Here is a 19,617-nt window from a genome sequence, read left to right as displayed (position 1 = left end):
GTATTTTAACTACTACATTACTTGCAGTTTAAATGCGTGTTGGAGGTCAACCAAAACTAAAAAAATAAAAAAAATTCATATCAGTTAACTGAAGCAAAATAAGTCAAAACTAAAACACAAGACTAATTGAAATATTCGTTTATGATGGCCTGTCTATCTGTCTCAATGACGCGGTCGCTACCGTTTGGCTTGTTATTTCTGGTTACTCTTTGGCCTTTTCGTACACCAATTTATTACTTTATTATTGTTTGCAACTCGCCGGTAGATATTCACGCAATTTATTCCTTCCAACACTGCTGTCGAAAATCAATACCGTATACTTTCAATTCAAAATGTAAACAACCAAAATTGCATTCAATTACAAAAAACAAAAATACATTTCCGAAAAATGTTAATTTCTCTTGGTAATTCGGGTAATTTTTTGGGCTGCGTAAAACTGTATAAAAAGCTAAAGTGCATTCTAAATATTCATCAGTTGAATTTGTGAACTCACATAGCACAACACAGACCTTCCCAAAAAAATATCAAAATGTTCAAGTTGGTAAGTTGGAATTGCGAAAACTGTCTGAAAACCAATTTATATCTTTACTGTCATCTCAGGTGGTGTTGTCTGCTCTCCTCGCCGTAGCTGCTGCTGCTCCAGGCTTCATTGCTTCCCATCCAGTGGTGTACTCCGCACCCATCGCCACAGTTGCCGTGCACGAACCCGTTCTGACCAAAGTGGGCACCGTGGTGAAGAGCATTCCCACTTCAGTCTCCCACCAAAGTCAATCGGTTGTGCACAGCTCTGCCCATCTTGTTGAGGATATTGTTGCACCAGTTGTCAAGACAAGCTATATAGCCACTGCTCCAGTTGTGCATACTTACGCTGCACCAGTGGTTCTGAAATCGTGGTAAATAGTCAACGTTGTGATGGACTGGATGAAAGCTTGGATTAGTTGTTGGACCGGGAATTAATTTTTGTTTATTTTGAAACTGCCAACTTTGTACCTAATTTTTTTGTTAATTAAATAAAAAAGATAAACTAAATTTCCGAATATAAGATTGCACCTTAAATTATCAATAATAACTGGGGCGAGATCTGAACGATTTTCTTAATTTTCACTGTTATTGTTAAGTATATGTTAGAGAACAGTTCTACAAAATTAGGAGCTCTCAGATTTTTAATTCAAGGCAGGTAGCCGGAAAGTAAAATAACCGATTAACCGGTTGTATGGGAGATATGTGATATAGTTGTCCGATCTGGCCGGTTCTGACAAATGATCAATAGAATCTCAAAATGCACACATGTATTAAATTTCATTCCGATGTATTAAATTTCATTCCGATATCTCAAAAACTGACGAAGAAATTTTTATAATCCCAAAATTTTATAATTCCAAAAAAATCGCTGGTTCGGAACCGGTTTTAGACCCATATTCTCTTAGGCAAAGTTGTTCAGAAATATCCGTAGAATATTTCCATACGTGATTTTTCCATTTTTTTGGTTCCCTGTAAATCAACGCATACATAGAGTGGTCTAATGTAGGGTTTTCCAATAAGAGTAATAAAATTCTTTTAAAACAAAACACACTAATTGTTAAGGAAATTCAAATGTTTTTTATTTAATGTTAAATATAATCGATATAATTAAGTTCTGACTATAACATCATTCAAATGGCTTCCACGACTTCTTTCGCAGGAACAAATTCGATGAACCCAATTTTCGAGTACTTTTTCACTAAATCAAGTCGTATGTCTTGAATAGCACGTTCAATATTGACTTCTAAAGCTTGAAGAGAGCCTGTTTTATTGCTAAATACCAATGACTTTAAATAACCCCACAAGAAGTAGTATTATAGTATAGGAGGCCATTCAATGTTACAATTTCTTGAAATTATCGAGTCTCCAAACTTGTTTCGCAATAACACGCGTTGTGTGGTACGTAGCCCCGTCTTGTTGTAACCAGATGTTGTCAAGATCAACGTCTTCCAATTGCAGACCGATGATTAAACCAGACCAAAAACCACACCAAACTATAAATTTAGGTCAATATAATGGTTAGTCATGAACAATTTGTGGATTTTCTTCGCACTAGAATCGACAGTTTTGTTTATTTACCGCACCACTCAGATGAAAGTGAGCCTCATCGGAGAAGATAATTTTCCACAAAAAATCCTTATCCTTTTCAATCATTATATGTTCCAAGGCAAAATTATCAAATTCACGACGTTTACGGTGGTCTAATGGCTTTAGTTCTTAAGTGAGAAAAATTTTATACGTATGCAAGCCCAAATCCTTTATCAAAATCTGCCAGGCTCTGGTTTAAGACAGTCCCAATTCTTGAGAACGTCATCACGCTGATAATTTATGTATATATTTTATAGGGTCTCGGACGTTTCCTTCAGGGTGTTACAAACTTCGTGACAAACTTAGTATACCCTGTATGACCCTGTATGACCCTGTGTGAATGACCGTGATGTCATCTTTTAAGAAAAAAAAAATACACTGTTATTAGAAAAAGACTATTTCTGAATTTCATTAAGATTTCATACATATTGATCGATAGATGCGGTATAAAGTCAACCGGAAGTTCGAAAATATGTATATTAGATATTTAGGCTATGGAAGGTATTTTACCCATTTATACACAAGGGCACAAAAATATTCTCTTTGAATTTCAATACTAGAACTCTTAGAATAACCGATATGTTCGATAAAAAATCAGCCATATGCACATGTGAGCCTGAGTCCTTGAAAAGTTATAGTACGATTTGGGCGTTAGATTAAATATTTTAAGGCCACTGTTTGTGCAAAGTTTTACCCTAATATTCACATTGATGTTTGATTTGAACCTCGAAATGGATCACCCTATATATGTGCTTAGTTTTGCTTCGACAAAAGCAGAACTCTATGCAATATTGCGTCAATAAAGTATCTACATCTCCGAAAGTATTTAAAATTTTTACAAATATTTTAAGGACATATTTTTGAAAGGCTTTAATACATATATAATAGTATGAAACAAAGCATTTTTTTTTAACTTTTACATTATAATACCCACTTAATAAATGCGAATACAAATCAAAAATCAAAGAGATTTGATGAACACATCACCTCATAACATGTGATATCACATCGTCCAACTGACTTTTTGCATATAACAACATATTACACAAAATAACGGTACAATGGAAGTCGTGACTGATTGAAACCTCGTAACAAACCACATGTTGGCTAATAGATCACAAATGCACTTTGCAACCACAAAACATTTAGGAACATGCCCACACATTTAAGTCACAAGCTTAAAGCCGGTTCGTGTTGCCACCTTGAAGACTGTGGCACACACATCATATCTTGTATGCATGTATGTTCTGTTGTTGCGACACGCACAGTGCGTGAACATGAACTTGAGACACCTCCATGTAAGTCAGTGTAAGTTCGATTGGCACAACAAGAGAGCGCAACAAAGTAATGATAAAAATAAAGGCACTTACAACAATTACCAATCAAGTTGTTGTTGTCTTGTAGGCATTAGTTGCATCAGCGGCAAGTGGCCAAATAAACCACACAACCAAACGAATGCGTTGATTTTTCACGGTCAAGCCTGATGTACGAATATGAGTCGGTGAGACAGACACGGCAGTTAAAAATCGGTTTATGGCCAAGTAAAAAAGCCAAACATGCCACTAGCAAAAGCCATTAAAGCGCTCACAGCGAGCATGTGCGTGATGCAATCGCAACTACATACTTTAATGGCCGCCTAGTTGTTGTTGTTGTGGAAATGTGGCCATATAGTCATGTTGTATGTATTTATGTTTCTGTGCACTATTTGTTCGGTGTTGCTGCGGCAGTGTGCCAACGGCTTAACGTGGCAGATAAAACACACAAACTCTGCGGCCCACAACGACAGATCATGGAACACACCTGCAGAGACATGCTGCCAGGGCGTATAACGGTTAATAGCAGACTGCGTCAGCGAGTCTTGTAGCTCACGAGTGGGAAAATGAAAATAAGAGTGCTTCTATTTCAGATGTTTTTGTTATTGCTATAATTTAGTTTTCATATGGCACACATTTGCAGCGGCCAACCACCGTAGCAGCGGAAAAACGCAAACAATGGCCGGCCCACCGACCCAATACACTACTTTACACTTTTCGGTCATACTTTGCAGCAACGCTGTGCCCGCAGCCAAAAATGCTACCAATGCATCGCGCATGCTGCTTTTATTATTGTAATTTTATTTTGTTTATATATTTTTTTTATTCTTTACGTGCTTGTCTTTGCTGTAGATTTTCCTCTTTTGCATTATTGTGCATGTTGATACTTTATTTTATACAAATGTTTGTGTTTTTGGTGGAAATTTGTTGGATTACTTCGGTTGTATAAAAGAGCAGGCGTTGGTCAGCAGCAATCAACAGTCACAACGGTAATTCACTGCAAAACAGAACTACAATTCGCAATCGTCAGACAAGCGAGAAAGGATTATCAAAATGCTGAAACTGGTAAGCACAGGAGTGCCAGGTTTTCTACATCAACTTTTCCATCTATATCCTTTTATATTCAAATATTCTACTATCTTGCAGGTGGTAGTGTTGTCTACTCTGCTTGCCGTCGCCGTTGCGCGTCCTGGCTACCTCTCACACGCGCCCCTGCTCTATTCGGCGCCAGCCACTGTCATCCATGAGCCGGTTTTGGCCAAAGTAGGCGCGGTCGTGAAGAGCTTCCCCACCGCTGTCTCCCATCAGAGCTCATCGATTGTGCACAGTTCAGCTGTTGCTGTGGAACCCATTCTAGCGCCCATTGTGAAGACCACTTACGCAGCACCGGTGCTGCATGCTGCCCCGATATATAAGACCATTGCATTACCCTCTTTACATGCATCGCATTCAGTCGGTTGGTGGTAAAGTGAAGCTATTACATTAATTCCACTCATTAAACAAAGTGGCGGCCTGTAAGTAGTGCTACGGCTCCAGTACCCGCCAGTTGTTGGTTTTCACCTTCATAAGTTTTGTATAATTAGATATGTGTAACATATATATAGTTGATTGCATGTTTGTAAATAAATTTCTAAAAATTGAATTCCAAGTCTTGGTTATCTTATATTAATATTACTTTTTAGGCAGTATACTTCAATGCTTCCGATATCGCAAAAGCACAACTTCTTGTAACCGGTTAGGAAATCGTAATTTCTAAACAGATTTTTCTTCTCAGTATTCTGCAGTTGATACGGCTCCTAAGGTCAAGATTCCGTCTCAGTGTAAAGAATAAGCTAATCAGTGCTCAGTGCTTTTATCCCTCTATTTCTCCTTTACTCCACTGATCACGTGTTAGTTGTAAAGACCTCGACATTTTATACCAATTTGATATAGAGAGTATTTTGCAATGTCATTATGAATTTCCTCACACTCAGAACAAATATACAAACATTGAAGGTAAATAAAATAAGAAAATATCAAATCTAGAATACCCTTCAAAAATAAAAAAAGCTTCCATACAAGGACTTGGGTTTGATCGTTCAGTTTGTATCACAGTTATATAATATATTATATTATATAGTGTACCGATATTGGCGGTTCTTTGGGGAGAAAAAGCTTACCATAGATAGAGAGACGGACACGGCTGGATCATGTCATCTTATCATACTGATCATTATATTCTTGCAACATGTTGCTATAGAGAATATAGTAGTTTAGTTCACCTAACGTTTGTTTGAAACACCTAAAACAAGTCAAGACTTCGAGATATCGTACTTAATCTTAGTACACGTGTTCATTGGCAAAAAACAGAGGACGAGTTCGTAGATGAAAACTAAATTCTATAATCTTAAACTAAAATCTATAAAGTGCCATAACTAAACACTAAATTAAGATACAAAACTGTAATTTGGCACAGGGCATCGCAATAGTAAGGGGCACCTGCGGGCTAAACATTTTTAAAAAATAGACGTGGTTCCGCCCTCTAAGAAGTCTAATGCACATATCCTTTTAACCACTTATGATATTTACAATAACCAAATCCGCTCAGGACAAATTTCCTAAGCACCCCTACACTGTAAAAATGGATGAAATCAGATGATAACCCTACCCATTCTCCATATAACGGTTCTGTTAAAAACTACTAAAAGCGCGATTTATCAAAAATAAATACTCTAGAAATATTTAATTTTACACCCAAGAGGGCTAAATAGGAGCAGGGGTCGAAATAAAAGAGTAGGCGTGGCACCGCCCACAATTAAGTTAAAACTTATACCTCAGCTTCGGCCAATTTTGGTATGTAAAATTATCTTAACATGCCTATGTTTCAGTGCGAAAATGGTTGAAACCGGACTACAACCACGCCTTCTTCCTTTATAAAGCAATTTAGAATTCCAACTGATTCTTTCACTTATTAGTATGCAAATGAATCATCAATGAATCTATTGGGATAAAACTTTGTCCGAATAGGGCGCTAAAAGTAGTCTTTACTTATAACTGGAAATTGTCCAAATCGGAGTACAACTGTTAAAGACCCAGATACCAAATATGTGGATCCAGTAACTATTGCCAAATTTTTATCGAAAATATCAACCTGTGAGATATGTTATTGAAATTCAGAGCAAATCCTTTTCTGATAACAGTATGCCTAATATGTCAAAAATGAGTTGAATAGGATGAAGGTTTCTCTTAGCCACCATATACCTAATACAGAGATTTTCGAACTTCCGGGTGACTTTATATCGCAGATTCAATAAAAATTAGAGAGCGTATATTTGTGGTCAATGTGTATAAAATGGATAAAATTGGGCGAAAACTTCACCTAGCCCCCATATACCTAACATCAGGATTTTTGAACATCCGGCTGACTTTACTCCATATGATTGATGATGGTAAGTGAGGTACCTTAATGAAACTCTGGGAGCATTTTATTAATCTGTGGCATGTTTGTAGTATTGGCAAAACTTAATAAAATCGGGTTAGTACTACCCCCAACTCCCATATACTACAATACTTAAATTGATTTTTGTTATTTTAACAAGTTTTATGGCGAATATGTCGGTCAGTGAGAATTATTTATATATAATCTCGAGAATACCTGAGCAATGTCAAAATTAATGCAATCATCCCATAACTTTCTTTATCGCCAATATACCCCGTAAAATGACTTACGTCTTCCATCTGTCTTTTAACTGTATAGGTTGGTCATAATTTGTGATATTATAATGAATATAAATGACAAAGTTTTTTCACAAATTATGTGAAAATATGAATGAAATTGGTCTAAACTTCATGTTGCTAATATAAATCAAGAAGCAAATTTGATTATAATTTATTCACGATATCATCGAATAATGAATGTTTAATTCTTTAACAACAATGTTTAACATAAAGTTTTGCCAGCTCCTGAAGGAATTTCCCTGTCTTTGATTATTGCAAGTTGCAATAATATAAAATTTTCGATTACATCCGAACTTAGCCCTTCCTTACTTGTTTAATATGAAGTTTAGCCAACACCTATGAGAATTTCTCCGGCTTTGATCCTTGCAAGAGTATAACGTGTTGGCTTATATCCAAAGAGTTAAGTTCCTCACTTGTTTATATATATATTTTATAGGTTCTCTGAATTTTCCTTCTGGTTGTTACAAAGATAATATGCCCTGTTCAAATGTTTAATAAAAATGGGAAAGGGGGGAAGAGCTCGACTCAAAATTTTGTTTGCTGCACCGTGGAGGGCATGTTTGCCACTTCAGATAGTATAACGCCAACACAAACAAAGAAAATATGTGAATTTTCTAAAAATATTTCAGACAAATAACAAACTTGGTCTATGGAATTTTCGAAACCTGCGCACATTTGTTGTTGGTTAGTTTGTTTTAGACCCGCTCATGCCTTTGTTTTGTGGCAGCTGCGCATTATAGTTGCGTTGGTGTCTTTTAATGATTTCTGTTTATTTAACTTTTGTTGCTAATTGACTGTACTTTGCTACGCCCCTGGCTTTCCAGTTCAATAGACAATTCTACAGCCACATACATATGGCATAAGCCGCGTCAAACTGTAATAAAACTCAAGGCGCTGATTAGGTGCTTTGTTGCGCTACGAAGTGGCGTTGGTGTTGCAAATGAGTTCCGCTTTGTTCTGCTACAATAATTTCAGCATTATTGTCGTTTATTTTCTAACTTCTACTTACGTATTGTATCATATTCTCTTGACCAGTGTGTGTGTGTATGTGATGTTAGATAACATTTAAATATACGAGTATCAAGCCGGCAGCGCAAGCCAGAAACTCAAACTGCCAAACGGCCAATATTCTGAGATAAATTTCAGTGATTAATGACGTTCGGCTGGAGGCAGCGACAAAATATTGCCAAAGGCTCTTGTTCACGGTTGTTGCGTTATGTTTTGGCAAAATTTTTTTTTCCACAGACATACTTATTGCAGTGGTCGGTCAAATGTGAGCGAATATGTGATTATGTAAAACATATTTCAAAAAGATTTGTAATATTATTATTCTAAGCAGCTTATGACGCAAATATTTGCTTATAGATATTTTTATTTGGACGCCAGGTAATCGTGTTTTTTAAACGTTTAAACGTGGCTTTCTTTAAAATACTTACACGATTTCGGATATTACGTTACATAATATAATATAATTGATATACATATATTTATACATAGAGGTTGACATAATGCAACGATTGCATAAATGGTCTGTGCCAATGGTTTGCTACCATGAGCTTAGAGCTGGCCGAGCAGAAAACGGAAGTTTTGCTCATAAGCACAAGGAAAGTGGAAGAAAGACTGTCACTCACCATAGGGGAGTGCGAGATTATTTCACAGCCGCAGATGAAGTATCTGGGAGTAATACTTGACTCCAAATTAAAATTTAAAGAACACCTGGCGCATACTTCCGGTAAAGCGAATAAAAACTATAATGCTCTATCGAGAATGATGGCCAATAGAGGCTGCGCTCCAGCCGGCGGTTTTTAATAGCAAACGCAATGAGTTCGGTGGTATTATATGCAGCACCAATATGGATACAAGGGCCTGACATAAAATCATATGCTAGACAAATAAACGCAGTGCATAGGCTTTCTGCAATTCGAATAATAAGTGCTTTCCGAACGATATCAAGTGATGCTGTTGAAGTATTAGCCAGCATGCCGCCTATTGACATCCAGGGGGACGAATTTGCGCGACTGTACCAGTGCTCAGTGCCGTCTTCAGGAGTAAAAAAAGAAGAGAGAACCAAGAGCCTAACAGCAGCAACGGTGGCAAACCTCATCTAAAGGACGATGGACCCACAGACTAATTCCGGACATTCATTCGTGGATAGACAGACGACACGGGGACCTAAATTTCCACCTAACCCAAATACTGAGTGGGCATGGATGCTTTAGAAAGTATCTATTCCAATTTCATCATGATGTTAGTCCGTTTTGTCCGACATGTACAGAGTGCATAGAAGACTCTGAACATTTTTTCAGTGCCCCCGTTTTTTGAATATTAGGGAAAAGTTAAAGTCTACACTCGGTAGTCTAACCGTGGAAACCTTGACAGCACATATGTGTCAGTTCTCTGATAAATGGAAAGCTGTCAGCGAAGCTTCAGCTCTAATTATGACAAAACTGAGATACTTACAACAGATTAGGAGTCAGTCAGTCCGTACGGTAGAGTAGACTTAAATGTTCTTTTCTCTCCCATGAAGTAATACTTAATCCGGTGGTTCCGTGGGAGAGATATGAGATGGGAGTAGGTTAGGTTTAGCGGATTAAAGTTCCGCACTTCGGCTTTCCATGCGTCCCCCTACTATCAAACAAAAAAAAAAAAAAAAAAAAAAAAAAAAGAGGTTGACATAAGTTCACTGAGGTTTGCAAAATAAAAAGAAAACTTTATTAGTTTTTTAAAGAACAATAAAAGAGTACATGTGAGTGCTTAAGGGGATCCGTATTTTAGTTTTGTAATCATATGTTGGTTTGACGGTGACAGCTTTATTCGTAGGAAGACTCGAAAGGAAGACAATTTGACATTTCCACCGAACGATATTCATCACTTTGCGATACTTTTATTTCAATCAATGATAAGTGCTATACATTCTTATTAAGTAATAGTTTGTGCCAACGATTTTCATCTAACGGAAAAGATTTTGTTAATTCAATTTAGCCACGTTGTTTTATATAAAAAACTTTAAGCCAAATTTAGGTTACTTAATAAGGACAAAATATATTTTTTTAGATCTTTTGTCTTAATTTTGATTCAAATGGCAGCTATATGCTATAGTGATCTGATTTGAACCATTTCATCGGAGATTGCACCATTGCCTTAGACAATAATCGATGCCAAATTTCTTGAAAATATCTCGTCAAATGAAAAAGCTTTCCATACAATCGCTTTATTCCAATCGCTCAGTTTGAATGACAGCTATATGCTATAGTGGGCCAATATCAGCGGTTCTGCAGAGAAGCCTCTTGGGTAGAAAATTACGCGAGGAAAATTTCAGATCGATATTTCATAAACTAAACGCCTAGTTCGTGTACATGCAGAGCTGCATCGAACTTAAACCATGTTCAACCAACTAATATACAATGTCTACAGACTCGCGCTTTCCACTGCGTATACTAATATATTGTACTGATATATACATAAGTAGTTAGCCTATAAGACAAATATCATATATCAATTTTGGAAAAGATGTTGCCTTATGTTTCAAAATCAGCTCAGCGTCGTTCCAACTTCTTTTACCTTTTGGAAAATAGGTTTTCTGGAGGCCTGCAAAGCAAGCGGGATGCAGAGAAAATAATGGCTGGGGTAGCAATTTGTAGTCTAATTCGACCAAGAAGAAAATTTTTTCAACAATTCGTGATAGAATCGAATCAGTAACCACTGGTACCTTAAAATATTGTGTGTACTATTACACCCAGAAACTACATCGAAATGTACTTAAAGAATGCCAAACAATACTGTGATTTGATATCACGGCTGAGCTTGGTGAGCGAGCCTCCGTGATAACCGTTTTCGAAGTACCAGAGCGTGGCTCTTAAAAAACCGACGTGCGACTACATTGTAATATATACATTAAACCAATTTTTGACAGATGCCATCGAAGGAAGGAGTCAGCGTACACATCATTGAAGTGGTTTTTTTCATTTTACTGTGCGGTTTCTCTTTCTTAATAGCGGAAAGATCGGTTCATATCGCATCCACCTGATATTTAGATTACAGTGATGCGACAATTTCCGTTTAATTGTATGGTATAACACACTTTTTAATTTTCTTCTTTTCTGTGAAAAATTACGAACTATGTGACGTGTGTACTAATTAAATTACGATATACTATTAATATTATTATTTACATTGCAACTTAATTTGAAATTTCTTTATACAGCAAACAGTTCAATAGTTATAGCTAGAAAATCAGTTTCGAACTATTGCTAGTTGGATTCCTAAGAAAGGGAAAGTAAGATAAAGCTTAATAGATTTTGATATATAATATAATTCGATATCAATTGGCATTTACATGAAACTGTTCTTCAGCCACTTAAAAATTGTTAACAGCTTTCATTTGCTACATTGTTACCCGTTATAAAATTAGCGGAACTCATGGATCGAACAGCTATAGCCAACTGTCATTAGGTAAAATGTAGTTTTATTCATAATAAAAATATGTGTACACTATTTAGCAATATACGTACGTGAATAACTGCACGATTTTGCATATTTAGCTGCAGATTAATCTAGAGCAATGCGCTGCCGTGAACGATGTTCACGAACATACATCGCGAATTAAATCGTACGCAACAGATAAATCACTCACACACACAAAAGCAGTCAGCATCGCTTGTAATAAATGGCAAATGCAGTTTGTCGTTATAAAATATTATATTTAATTTAGTTACTAAGTGAACAGAAAGTCTTATTTCAATACGCATGCTCACATATCTTCATGATTGCTACAGCTATATTTAAAGCAAGTTAGAATGCAAATTTACATTACGCTCGGACTGTTCAAAGAGTTGGCGACTTATGGTCCTGGAGGAAAATTCGTTGGTCGGCCTAAGTATTTAAATCGGAAGGGAATTAAATGTATAACTTTATACCCTCAACTACCTTAATATACCCTAAGTTTGCCACAACGTTTGTAATCCCCAGAAGGAATATAAAATATGTGAATATACGAGTATACATAATCAGCATGACGAGCTGAGTCGATTTAGCTATGTTCGTCTGTCCATCCCTCTATCTGTAAATACGCGAACTAGGCTCTCAGTTTTTGAGCTATTGCTCCAAATTTTGCTTACAGAATCGTCGATATCGGCCCTTTATAGGCTTTTTTATTTTTTATTTTATAAAATATCGTTAAGAAATTTGTCATGAATTATTGCCCAAAGCAATGCTACAAATCGAAGCACTATATAATATAGCTGCAATTCAAACTGACTAATCAAAATTAAGAAAAATATCTTTTGCTTGTCTAAATTGCCACATGCTACTATTAAGATATTTGCATAGTGTGCATCCTGTCTGTGCGGGATCTGCGTTATAGCTCTGAATGTTTCGTACAAATTTTCATATTATGAGCTCTCATATTATTTTATGAATCAACCATTACAATATTCATACTTTAGACAAACGACAAAAAATTACAAAGGTTTCAAAAAGTTAAATTCAGCGATAAATGCACCACGTTATACAATTTTTTTTATAAATTTCCTACAGGGTAAACATTGAAAGACCTATTCATCTACATATTCATGTTGCTACTGTATTTTAGTATGCATCTGTACTTACTTATGTGTGTGCAAACATGTCAAACAACATAATATTGTTCTGTTATGTACCTATACCCGGAAGATGCAATTGAACATGAAATTAAACTAATGATCAAATATGGCAAGATAAGTCGAGCGCAACCGTAATAATATAAGTGGCAAATGTTACAAAACGACAAAATGTGGTCGAATCAATGTACCTCAAATTGTATTCTAGAACTGTACACACGAAGTGTTGCATATAACATTCACTTAAGGGTCCACACATGCCCAACACATGAAAATTTTGTTACATTTTTGGATTGTTTACTTATTGACCCAATTTATTGGAGAACACACTGTGATTCGCACAGTGGATATTTCAATTAAAATATTTGTTTGATTTTGTGGACGATTCCACAATTTTCAATTTAGTGTCACAACTTGATTTGAACTATCGAATATATATATTTAAATTATTAAAAAAAGTAAAATGGATGTTGACGAGTCGGGCGACGATAATCCGATTAAGAGCGGAATGTCGTGGAAACTATGATCCCGACCCTTTTGTTAGCTGGTGCTGTACAGGCGCGAGTGTGCTGTGTTGTCCCGTGTGGTGATGTATTAGCGTGTTGTCTTAGGGCGCGCCAGTTTTTCCCGAATAGAGTGGGGTGTAGGTAGGGGTAGGCTTAACTCATTTAAACAGATATATTTGATGAAAATCTCTGTTAATGAAAAATTCAAAAGTTGAGCGATTGCGTTACTCTTTGACTAAAAATATTCAGAGATATCCCTTTAAATGCGATCATATTCTTTGAAAATTAATCCCATAGCACAAAACATAACGTTATCTTACTCTGTAGTCTCCTGAGATGTCGTGAAATATATAATAGAAATCGAAGAGAATCCTTTTCTGATAATAATATGTCTTTATGTCAAAAATGGGTTGTATCGGGTCAATAATTCCTTTAGGCTCCATATACCTAATATACAATTTTTGTTACTTTCGGGTGACTATATCGCATATATCGGCAAATAAGTAAGATACCTTAGTAAAATTGACTGACCGTATAATATTGGAAATAACGGGTAATCCAAGTAGAGGTACTTTTTTCAATTTTATTACGAAAATGCACGTTTATACTATTCGCAACACCATCATCCATCTTGGGACCCAGCATTCATTATTGGATAATATTCGACCGAATAGACCACGACCAGCACACAGTGAAGAAAAAAGCGGCCGTAGCTGAGGGTGTACCCGAAGACCGTGGAGAGGCGATTCGGTGTCGTTCGCAGAAACTCGGTCTGACGCATGAAACGGCTTGGCGCATTTTTCGTCGAGATCTTAAATTGAAAGCGTACAAAATACAACTTGTGCAAGAACTAAAGTTGCCCGACCTTGCCAAGCGTCATCACTTCGCTCTATGTGCTCTTGAAAAGTTCCAAGACGATCCGACGTTTTCGAGCCAAATTTATATATGAGATATTTGTGCTGCCGAAGTGTCAGTATGTGTTTGTCATCGGTGCGAAAATGAGCTTCGAACAAAGAGCCAACATTAAATTTTGTTTTAAAATTGGTAAAACTTTTACCGAAACGTTTATGGCGATGATTGCCTATCCCGTAGCAGAGTGCACGAGTAGTTTCAACGTTTTCAAAGTGGTCGTGAGGACATAAATAACGATGAACATGTGGGCCAACCATAATCCGTGATCACCGAAAATTCCATAGAAACTGTGTGTGAATTCATAAAAAATCAGCCGAAATCATCATTTAAATTCATGGGAATAGAATTGAACATCTCCAAAACATCGATTTATCGCATTTTGACCGAACATTTGGGCTTACAAAAGGTGTGTTCACGGTTTGTTCCGCACAAATTGACTCATTAAAGAGGCAAAAAAAGACCTCAACTTTCTTTACAAGATTGTGACTGGTGACGAAACGTGGTGTTTTCAATATGATCCCGAAACGAAATGCCAGAGTGCTGAATGGAAGACGCCGGATGAGCCGAAACCCCAAAAATCACGCCTGGAGCAGTCAAAAGTGAAAACAATGCTGATTTGTTTTTATGATTCCAAGGAATGCGGTATTCTACCTTGAAGTTTTGAAGCATTTGGTGCACCATATTCGACGTGTTCGGCTCGAATATCGCGAAGATGGAAGTTGGCGTTTGTTGCACGATAATGCGCCGTCTCATCGATCGACGCATGTGGCCGATTATTTGACCAAAAATCCCATTTAAAAAATCAACCACTCCCCGTATTCACCTGATATGGCACCATGCGACTTCTATCTTTTCGGAAAAATGCATTTGCCGTTGAAAGGAAAGCGTTATGCAGACGTGGAGGCCATTCAAAAGGCTTGCACCGGCATACTGGTGGCCATACCGGGCAAAGCTAAAACACTCGTTCGGCATGCTTTTGGACCGTGCAAAAAGCTGTATTAAAGCAGAAGGAGACTATTTTGAATAAAATTAATTGATTTTGCCTATAAAACCATTTGTTCTGTCAACTTTTTTAAAAGTCCTGTTTACTCAGGAACGCACCTTGTAAAACGCAATAACTTCACTTCCAATAGATGAAATGTCATGAAATTTTTATTGGAAGTCGATAAAGGATAGCAGATTCTAACGCACTAGTCGACATATAGATGGCGCCACTAGAGTTTACTTTGTTACTTTTTTAATGTTTACTTTGGAACGCACCATGTAGAAAGCGGACAGAGTGTGGTAGTGATTGTTCTCTACATCATTCCGAACCAGAGAATTAACGATATAATAAAATTTATACATAATTTCACATTTTTCATACCACAAACCAATTGTATCTTTTCAAGAAAGTATGGAAGTGCATGAATAGATTTTTTATAAATGGAGGCGAAAACATCAACTATTTTTTTCATTAACCTAACACCCTAAAAATTCCAGAATAATGAATAGTGGCTTCTGTTATCGGGGAAATATTTCTATCTCATAAAACTTGCTGGCTAGGGTGAGTATTTTCATTCAAGTGCCCATCGAAATTCATGGAGTTTCAGTTCCATCGCCTAGCTTTCTAGGCTGTTTGGTTTTTTCTTTAAAAATGTAGGGAACCCCGAAATGGATCACCCTATACTATAGTTTAATGCCGATAACATGTGAAAATGAATCATGAATTACCCAAACTACCATATACTACATATACTGATTTTCGTTGTTCTAACTAACCTTATGAACCTGAAGATATTTCCCTGGCTTTGATCCTGGCAGGTTGCAAGAGAATGAAATGTTACACCCGAACTTAGCGCTTTCTTACTTGTTTGTATGTTAAGACAATTTCCTTTAACTAACCACAACTGTTAGCAAGTATCTTATACTCTAACAGCTTTTTCGCGTCAAAATAGGTTTTAAATATCAAAGAACTACTAAATCTAAAGTAGTTTTTCAGTACATAAATCATCTCTAACAACATGTGTTTTGGTTCTATCTCTAAAGTACAATAGAAACTACAAAATTTAAAAATAAAATATAAACGACCTCAAATTAATATATATTTTAACAAAACTTTTAAAAAATATTTCGAATGGCTACAACCGATGAATCAAAATTTTGTAGTTCAGCAAGAAGATATTTATTTGGTTTATGTATTTTTTGACTTTGCGGAACCATAAATATGACTTCCTCTTTAACAGAATTAGTGTAAACAGACATAACTCTGACGTTGACGTTGACTGCATAAGTTCCGGCTTGAAGTCATGAATATAGTCTTAGGCTGGCGAGTGTCAAATCGCAAAATAATATTAACTTTTCGTGGAGCTTTGTGAAACCGTGGCATTCCTATTTTAACAACAATTGTTAAGTACTGAAAGGCACAGTAATAAGCTAGGCACACACATATATATCTTTTTTGTTCAAACGACAACAAAATCAATATAAACCGATTAGTTTGACAAGTCATGTTACGTCAACATAACATGCATGTGGGTATCTAGTACGAGTATGTACATAAAAAAGTGAAAGAACACAGGTTTTATTTTCGATATAAATGCCTTGCCGGTTATTGGCCAATACTTCATTCACAAGAATATTTTTTAAGTCTCAACTGCGTTTGCGTAAAGAATAAACAAAATGTTTAAAGTTGTAAGTGTTGAACGTTTTTGAAAGGATCAAATTTATAATTAGCTAATAAACCTATATGTATGTACATAAGGAATGATGAAAAGTGATGTGAATATACGTTTAGACTTGGCATCGTTTATATAGCCTTTTATCGTGGTTACCTTGAAGATCGACGGTTAAAAATTTTACTAAAAGATCTAACATTGATTATTGAAGTTAAAGAGTTAGTCAACGTACTTAATAAAGTTTTCAAATATGTGGACATGTGCACTAAATGTGGATATAAAAGCTCTCATATCCATATCAAGTGAAATTTCTGGAACACCGTAGGTCAGTTTTTGAAGTGGAAACTAATATTGCTAATCGTGAGTGATTCATCCTTCAGTGAATGTAATAATTCTTAGCAAAAGAGCTTTCAAGGAGGAGAGTTATTGTGAAAGTGGTGTTAGAGGTTATAATACCCATACGGTTATAATAAACTTAGCGCTAAGGTATTTAGTAAGGTATTTAGTATGCAACATTTACTTAGCGATTAAGAAGCATATGCACATAACATATATATTTATTGTACAATAATAATTTTTTTTTTGTTTTTTGTATTATTCCACAGGTCTTCACGATCATATTAGCATGCATTGCTTACGCGAGCGCTGGCATCTTGGCAGCAGCACCAATTGCCCCAGCCGCTGTGGTCTACACTTCGCCATCGGAATTGCCCAGCGCCAGCGGTTATGAATACCAACACACCATTCAAACCGCGGACTACGTAAATCATGCATCGGTGGTGAAACCTTTGAACGGTTTCGTTAATGCACCGGCAGTCGTTCGCACTGTCTACAACGCACCGTTGGCGGTGGCGCATGCGTGGTAAAGCCAATAAAAATATTTACCCAGATTGTTGTGGATTTATTGTTCAAAAGGAGTTGCGCAAAGTTTAGTGAAATAAAAAATTGTTTGACGGAATCTACTTTTTTTTCTTTATTTAGAGATTTTTTCAAGTCATACATTTTGGTGGGAATAAATTATAAAATTGTATAAATATTTTGTTTTAATGAGAGAATTTTAAAATCATACATTTTTAAAATAAAAGTTTAAAATATAAAAAGTGAAAATTCTAGCTCTAGAGTTTCTTGGAAGTTGAAAAAAGCACTAAATTAAATATATAAAACATAAATAATGTACCCGAAATTAAGAGGTACATTATACACCCAACCTTAATCAAACCTCTGTCCCATGAGGGGGAAAATTCTTGATTAAAAAAAACCCAATTTGAAACAAGTAAGGAAGCTCTAAGTTTTATACTCTCGCAACTTGCAAGGATCAAAGCCCGGAAAATTATTTCAGGTGTTGGCAAAATTTTATATTGAAGGAAGTATTGATCCGATTCAACCCATTTTTGACTCCAAGACATACTATTATCGAGAGTTTCATTTATTTATTTTATTATATAAATTTCAATTATATATCTTACACATTGACCAATATTTTCGGTAAAAAGTCAACTATAGGCACTGAGGTCCACATATTCAATACCTAGGGGCTTGAACAGTTTTGGTTCGATTTAGACAATTTTTGGTCACAAGGTGGCATACTTTAAACGCATTATTAACGCACAGGTTTACCCCGATACAATCATTGTTGCTTGATTTGCATAGTGGAAAGTGAAAGATTCAGATGGAATTTAAAATTAGGTTATATGGGAAATAGGCGTGGTTGTAGTCCACAATGTATAACATAGAAATATGAAAAGAACGTTATGCACCGAATTTGGTTGTAGGTTAAAAGTAGGCAGTGCCACGCAAGCTGTCTAATTTTGAACGCGGTTCCAAGAAAATCATATCATACCATCCAAGAGATACAATTTAATGTCTCTGGCGTGTTTAGTGCTTGATTTATCGCGCTATTTATTTAAATTTTAAACTGCAGACGCCCTTTCCTAATTTCATCCTGTATACCAAATAACAGTTTTGTATCTTATTGTGGAGCTTAGTTATGACAATTTGTTTGTTTTTGATTAATGGCGTTTTGTGGGCGTGGTAGTGGTCCGACTACGCCCATCATGCTTTTTACCAACCGTCTTACGGTACCAAGAAACATGTGTACCAAGTTTCATAAAGATATCTCAATTTTGTCTCAAGTTACAGCTTGCAGAGACGGACGGACGGACGGACAGACAGTCACCCAACTCGTCTCTGCATCCTGATCAATTATATTATATATACCTATATAACGCTATATCTAACTCGATTAGTTTTAGGTGATACAAACAACCGTTAGGTGAACAAAACTATTATAATCTGTAGCAACAGGTTGCGAGAGTATAAAAATATGGATACAGAGTCAAAAATACCGGAATGTTTATATTAGAGGCACTAATCGATGCAGCCATCTTTTTCCAATAAATGGTATGTTAAAAAAATACCAAAAGCTTACAACTATTTACTTTGGTTGGTTGAAAAGGGAGGTGCAGGTGCAGCCCCATACCGCAGGCGGCCGCACCTAGGCCATCATTAAGCCGATTGCGCTCCCAAGTGGTAACCAATTAAGCCTGATCCAGCAATTCACGGGATTTCATAAAATACATATATACTTCTTTCCCACCTCAGCTGTCCAATGTTTTTTCAGTTGGAACATTGGGAGACGTGGAAGATATCCCAGCTGCAGGTTGGAAACGCGCAAAGGTGTTGTTCCAGCGTCTCATCATCTTTCGATTCGACTTCACCAATTTTGAGCAATGAATGTCTCCTGAATAAACTCTCGTTTTTCTAAGGAACTTTCGATCTTTTTAACTATGTCATCATGTAGAGTATG

The 19,617-nt window shown here is 36.3% G+C and overlaps 3 protein-coding genes across 3 annotated transcripts; all 3 read left to right on the top strand.

Moving 5' to 3' along the window:
* The first annotated feature begins 479 nt into the window (after positions 1–479).
* LOC106616959 (cuticle protein LPCP-23) lies at positions 480–1,042 on the top strand. The gene is made up of 2 exons (XM_014233896.3): positions 480–541; positions 601–1,042. Exons 1-2 carry the CDS (start codon positions 530–532, stop codon positions 895–897), a joined length of 309 nt encoding a protein of 102 aa, XP_014089371.1. The 5' UTR covers positions 480–529; the 3' UTR covers positions 898–1,042.
* A 3,226-nt stretch (positions 1,043–4,268) lies between these two features.
* On the top strand, positions 4,269–5,015 carry LOC106616957 (uncharacterized). Its single transcript, XM_014233893.3, has 2 exons — positions 4,269–4,487; positions 4,569–5,015. Exons 1-2 carry the CDS (start codon positions 4,476–4,478, stop codon positions 4,887–4,889), a joined length of 333 nt encoding a protein of 110 aa, XP_014089368.2. The 5' UTR covers positions 4,269–4,475; the 3' UTR covers positions 4,890–5,015.
* Positions 5,016–16,720: 11,705 nt separating this feature from the next.
* On the top strand, positions 16,721–17,769 carry LOC106616958 (uncharacterized). The gene is made up of 2 exons (XM_014233895.3): positions 16,721–16,827; positions 17,417–17,769. The coding sequence occupies exons 1-2, from the start codon at positions 16,816–16,818 to the stop codon at positions 17,675–17,677; spliced, it is 273 nt and encodes a 90-aa protein (XP_014089370.2). The 5' UTR covers positions 16,721–16,815; the 3' UTR covers positions 17,678–17,769.
* The last annotated feature ends 1,848 nt before the right edge of the window (positions 17,770–19,617 follow it).

Source organism: Bactrocera oleae, chromosome 6 (genome assembly GCF_042242935.1).
Source record: "Bactrocera oleae isolate idBacOlea1 chromosome 6, idBacOlea1, whole genome shotgun sequence".
NCBI lineage: Eukaryota > Metazoa > Arthropoda > Insecta > Diptera > Tephritidae > Bactrocera > Bactrocera oleae.
This window is presented reverse-complemented; position numbering and strand designations above follow the sequence as displayed.